At 34.7% G+C, this 5,921-nt stretch overlaps 1 protein-coding gene across 1 annotated transcript; it reads right to left on the reverse strand.

The window, feature by feature from the left end:
* Positions 1–440: 440 nt before the first annotated feature.
* LOC105118443 (Mitochondrial substrate carrier family protein) lies at positions 441–5,412 on the reverse strand. Its single transcript, XM_011016414.1, has 9 exons — positions 5,257–5,412; positions 4,919–5,037; positions 4,728–4,785; positions 4,499–4,648; positions 3,934–4,144; positions 2,851–2,896; positions 2,587–2,707; positions 1,740–1,812; positions 441–1,133 (listed from the first exon to the last, which is right to left on the reverse strand). The coding sequence occupies exons 1-9, from the start codon at positions 5,321–5,323 to the stop codon at positions 989–991; spliced, it is 990 nt and encodes a 329-aa protein (XP_011014716.1). The 5' UTR covers positions 5,324–5,412; the 3' UTR covers positions 441–988.
* Positions 5,413–5,921: the final 509 nt, after the last annotated feature.

Here is a 5,921-nt window from a genome sequence, read left to right on the forward strand (position 1 = left end):
AGATTCGGACTTCTTCGTTGTTGCTACAATTTGGACTTGAAAACAACCATTTTAAAACCAAACCTCTACATAAAAGTTGTACGCCTATGTCTTACATTTCCATCCATACAAAATAAACCTAAATAAAAAATCTACAGCTCCAGATATATCTCAATTACCGAACATTGTTCCAGTTTGGACTACACTAACATCTCTTTTCTAAGTTTGATTATTTTTTTGTCCTTTTAATTTCAGTACTTAAACTCATCAATTATTCCTTTTATTTATATGATAGACTTGTATTTATAATGAACATTTATCATAAATTAAAGATATCTTATAATATCAAACTTGTTATTATAAAACATGTTTTAATTAAAAAATTATTGATACCTCAAGTACAAAATAATAATATAAAACCTTAATAAAAATATATTTTTAAATAATAATTGGATATCATGTTTTGATGAAAAAAACCCCGAATACATTTCTATTTTGCTAGCAGCATAAAGTCTCCCCTGTTGCTAACAAAACATTGTAACAGCTGAATTTTCTAATGACACTTTCAGCAGTAACTTATACCTCACATGGAAAGTATAATACACAATTCCTTGGTATAATACGTCAACATGACATCATAAGCATGGGTCTCATCCACATCATAAGCATGGGTCTCATCCCTGAAGTATTACGACATCTTACCAGGTCCACCCTATGTTGCAAGTCAACAAGGCAAATCCCTCAACTAATGTTGTTTCTTCTCTTCCCTTTCAAACACTAAAAATCTCTTACTTTACACGGCCGATTTCAAAATTTTGTTTCTTTCACAGCAACCAGCTTCATCAAAGAACAAAATTCAGTGCCACCAGACTCGGTAGACTTCAAATCAGGTACAGTGGCTCGTTTAGCAGGGGGAAAAAAAGATAGCTGAAAAAGTTCAGTTCGGTTACTTTTCTCTATTGACATGCTTGCAACTTGCATATTTCTATCGTCCAGTTTTTCAATGAACTCAGTCCCTAAGGAATTCCACAGCCATGAAGGTAAGAGCAGAGGCTGGGATGTACCATGTTATCCTGGGGACGCTTCCTCTAAACAATCCCTTGACCCCTTCCATCATCCAAATCCTGCGAATAGCATCCAGCCAGCCATTGTACCTGCAAGTTCACAACAGCATTAGCAAACAATACTGCCTTTCAATCTGAAACACAAACATAGCTAGTATACAAGCTAAACAATTAGCCAAGCTTCATCCAGATAAAAAATTAGAAAAGGAAGTCCCTATTTTTTGCTCTTGCTTCTTTTGATTAGTCAGGGGTAGCCATCCCCTGTGTTTATCAAAATTTTCAGAAATCAACTGGGTAAAATGTCAATTGGTTGCCTACAACAAGTTATTTCCTGTCCTAACCATTGAAACACACTTTTGGGCAAGGAACAGAGGGGCAGAAGCATACATCATAAACAAGATTGTGTTGCATTAGAGAAAGCCTCTTATAAAACAGATGTGCTGTGCAAGTGTTTGCACTTTAACACATGTTGGAGCAAGAGTGAGGAAGACAGGGAGAGGTCCAGGATAACATTGAGTTCAACCAAAAGGAAGCTATAACATAGATACTGGACATTAAAAGACACGTGCTCTCACAGCTTTCAGCTATTATTGTTGAAAATCTCACACTTAAAGAGCAAGAAAGAATGGTTATCATGCAAAATAACAACTCCAAAATTATCTTCTGGTTGTCATGTCTAATTTGACGTAGTAGTACCTTATAATTGATCCCTGTACTTGCAATCTTGTTTTGATCACATCCAAGGGAGTGGTAAGATAGGCACTAAAACCTGCTTACAATTTGAAGAATCATAAATTATTGCATATACAAGATTGAATGCCGGCTGGAATAAAAAAATTTGAACTTTAAATGTTTGAAGAGTGTTTGGGAAACAATAAAACCACAACCCCTGTAAATAATGAAGTATAAAAATATCGTTATTGATGCTGATATTGGAGAATGAAGACTCCTTTTTGCATTTGATATCATTTCAGAGCCAGGCTGAACTAGTTCCTCAGGTTTCCAAGCACCCAGTGGTGGAGCCATGGTCATAACTGCTCAAATTCTCGGTGGAGATATCCATCCTAGTAAACTCTTCCTTGTTTTTTCCTTGTCCATAAAGGGTAGTTATTCTCGTTCAAAAATTTCCTCAACTCTTAAAATTAAAGTCTTTATTTATTTATTTTTCCTATCATTTTACTCCATATTACAAACTTCATCAATTATATCTTCTGTGATTCTATCACCTTGTCCTCTACTCATAAAAATAAAGGAAGAAAGAAGGAAATGGCCATTCATTTTACACATAGTTCTAGATATCAATAATCAGGCGTTTAAAACTAGGACATTCAAAGGCATGATATTTTTGTTATTGATGTAATTATTGTATTGAATCTTTTACTTGTATCATCATATGAATATGTTTTATGGCTCGCTAGTTTTATATAATGACATAATAGATAAAAGAAATTATTGTTAAAATAATAATGATCCCATTGAAAAAAAGATTGCTGGCTCTGCCATGGAAGCACTCCTTCAGATAAAGCAGAAGCAAAGCACATACCTCCAGCCAATCCACCCAGGAGAAGTCCCTCCACAGAACTATTACTATGGTGATCTAAACTGGGAATCCATTTTTGTTTCGCATAATCTGTCAAATCTTTCAAGGCTTCATAAAACATAACCTGCAAATAATGAAAACAAAAATAACTCAAATAAGCTCTACGGAAGCTGTCAATTAGGTTGGACACAAATTTTAAGAATGTATGGAAAATAAAAAATGAGATAAGGGTAAGAAACAGTAAGTTCCCGAAATAAATTTACATACCATTAAGCCAGCAAAGGGCACATCCCTTGCAAGCGTGGACCAGTATCTGCCAAACAAATCAGTACATGAATACAGATAGTTATTGAGTCAAACACCTCTTTTGACAATTTGTACCTGCTGCCTAAAGAACCTATGATTACAAGTTAAAACCTAGAATAAGTAAAACATAGAAAACCTTGCAGCAAAAACTTACATTTCCATATCATCTACCAGTTTTAAGTGGCAGCGTAAAAAAAGAGCCGCGTGCCTTGTACAGATTTCAAAGCCTTTGAAGGTTAAGGCACCTTCATTTTTTATTTTTTTTCCTTATCTTCAACAACACTTCTTTTCACAAGTTTAGATGAATATGGTTTCACATAACCAAAAAGCTATTTCAAAATAGAGCTTTGACAAACATACAGAGGATCATTCAGATTCAAAAGAGTATAAATATGATCTGGATTAGATACAGTTAAATTTTAATAACTTGCTTAATACAAGAAACTAGTTTAGTTTCCTGAAGAAAACAAACATAATAAATAAATAAAAACTCAGTTTATACATTACAAGATTGGAAGCATTGATCCCTTGACAACTAGGATATAGCTGTATTGAATGAACTCCTGAGCCTCCAACAGGGTATATGATGGCAAACAAGGAGACTTGGGCACATCATCCAGGTATCCCTGGTTTGTATTTTACTTGAATTTTACATTAAAAATTGTTCAGTCCATAAGAAAAAAGAGAATCATTTTATACAAGTGTCAATCAAAATAGCACTACTTGTTGATTTCTTCATAATAAATCAGACTTGATTGAGTTGGAAAACATTGAGCCAATGTGTTGAAGTTACTTTGTAAGGTATATTGCAGGTTGGATATGAGAAATAGAGAGCACTATGTGGTAACCTGACTCCCTCATTTGATGCATGCCACTTAGTTGAAAGTAAAAATCTCTACTCGATTTACTGATGAAAGCATTTGCTTGAAATTGACATAAGATATGTATAGATAAGGATAAGTTAGTCTACATACCAAATCAAACAACACACACAAAAATAAAATTAAAGACCTTCCAAAAAGTAGAAGCATTTCTGATGTTTACCCAGCATATAATCCTCTTGGCCCCTGGTCCTTCAATATTGAACTTCCAGCCTGGAACATCCCTGTGTAATAGCCATAAATTTGCTCACCAGATTTCCTGGAGATGCTGTCTTTAATAATGCTGGAATTCCAAGATGTTCTTGACCCTTGTACTTGCATGCGTTGTTTCATTACTTCACAGGGAACATACACAAACGAACCAAGTGTATCTCCTGAAATGCATAGGAGCAAGAAGACAGAAAATCAGAATTATCCATGGAGTACATGGCTGATGAGTCAGATTATAGCAAAAAAAGACTTGATACCTCCAAGGACAACACATGGGAACTAGCCATATGCATGATTGTCAATGATGCTCAGAGATTAAGTTTTTTTTACAGTCGATGCACAAAGAAAACGATAAGTGATTCAAGTTCTAAAGCTTCTACAGTCTTCAAATTAAGTCACTACTTTGAAATGTCACTGATTTTTATTTTCACACATAAAGAAGTAGAAATTTCCCATGACAATAAGATGGAACAACTGTGAATCAATGCATAAACAACCAGAGAGTCAGCAGAACTTACCAACAGCTCCAAAAATGAAATGAGCCCAATGGCCCCCAAGGCTAGGATGTGATTCCTCGATCCACTTTTTGGCAGACTCAATAAAACCAAAATATGTTGCTCCAGTAGCAAGAGATCCAGTAACCCCCGGAGTTATACCTCTATAAAAGCCTAAACGATGATCAGCTCAAAGCAACTTGATAAGCTCTTTTGGCTCTGCTAGTATTTAATATTCGCAACTACTATATACCTCTTGCTCCATCAGTAACTGCAACTGCTCGAACCATCTGAAGCAAACTCTTGGGGGTCTGCTAGTATTAAAACATTTGTAAGAGATGGTCCAGCAATGCTAATAAACATTTTGAGGTGAAGGTTTGGCGAACACAAAATAAAATGAGTGAGATCAATGTAATTAACACAAGAATAAATAATGATTCGTGCCTGAATTCCTCCACTAAGAATAGCTTGACTTTGGATTCGTGTCTTTACGGTGTCCACAGGATGCATCATTCCTTCCCCAAAAGCACCAGCAATAGCTCCCCACCAGAACTCTCTCCATACTTCACCAACAACATCAGATTTAAATATAAAAAAAAAGTACTAGTCTTTCTTCTGTTATCTTCAAGCCCTAAACAATATTCAACAGCCAAATACAGCGCCCTAACGGTTTTAGATGTAATTAATTGTTAAAAATATAATTTCTAAGTTCAGACCAGAGCTAGGCCGCGAATTGAAATCACACAAAGAACATAGAGAAATGGAATGACAGAAAAGCTCACTAAAGAAATGATTGCGCGCTGCTACCGAAGCTTGCATTTCACTCGAGGGTGGGCTGTTACTCGCCATTAAAGTTGCGCGCAGCTATCGTGTCTCTGTCTTCTCTCTTCTCGGGTTTAGCTTTAGGATTTTAGGTTTTGAAGATGGCGGGCTATTTATTTTTTAATTTGCTTGCTTGTTTGTTTTATCACCAATTACTTTATACTAGTATATTTCTTCGTGCTTCCTAGCATGTTAATATCAATTTTAAAAATATATATATATAAAATATTAATAATATAAAATATTTTTTAATAATATTATTAAATCTAATCAAACAAGTTAATTTTTAAATTTTCACTTAACTCTTTACCAAATTCAACTAATATAAGTTTAACAAACATGCTAGACCCAAACATTTTGGGACTAAAACCAATATCAAGCCTACAAGTTTTGGTTTTGGCAACAATTATCAGACCTAAACAACTTGAGTCTGGTAATCATGTCAGTCTAAAAGCCTTGAGTTTAGCATCTTTACTAGGCTCATGGTACTTGAGTCTAACACTTAATTAATTTCAGTTTAGCAGGGATGTTAAATCCAAATAAAAATGAAAAAACACTATACCTCTACTTAAACATTTAATGACCAATAAACCTATTAAAAATACTAAAATACCCTTACAACCAG

Source organism: Populus euphratica, unplaced genomic scaffold (genome assembly GCF_000495115.2).
Source record: "Populus euphratica unplaced genomic scaffold, PopEup_1.0 scaffold1947.1, whole genome shotgun sequence".
Lineage (NCBI taxonomy): Eukaryota > Viridiplantae > Streptophyta > Magnoliopsida > Malpighiales > Salicaceae > Populus > Populus euphratica.

What these genes read in the sequence shown, in the direction of transcription:
- LOC105118443 (XM_011016414.1), bottom strand. Translation starts at nt 5,323, where the DNA reads ATGGCGAGTAACAGCCCACCCTCGAGTGAAATGCAAGCTTCGGTAGCA. An exon ending in CCAAGAGGATTATATGCTGG is followed by an intron (nt 2,897 to 3,933) that starts GTAAACATCAGA and finishes TTTGTTTGGCAG; the next exon opens with ATACTGGTCCACGCTTGCAA. An exon ending in TGCCCTTTGCTGGCTTAATG is followed by an intron (nt 2,708 to 2,850) that starts GTATGTAAATTT and finishes CATTATTTGCAG; the next exon opens with GTTATGTTTTATGAAGCCTT.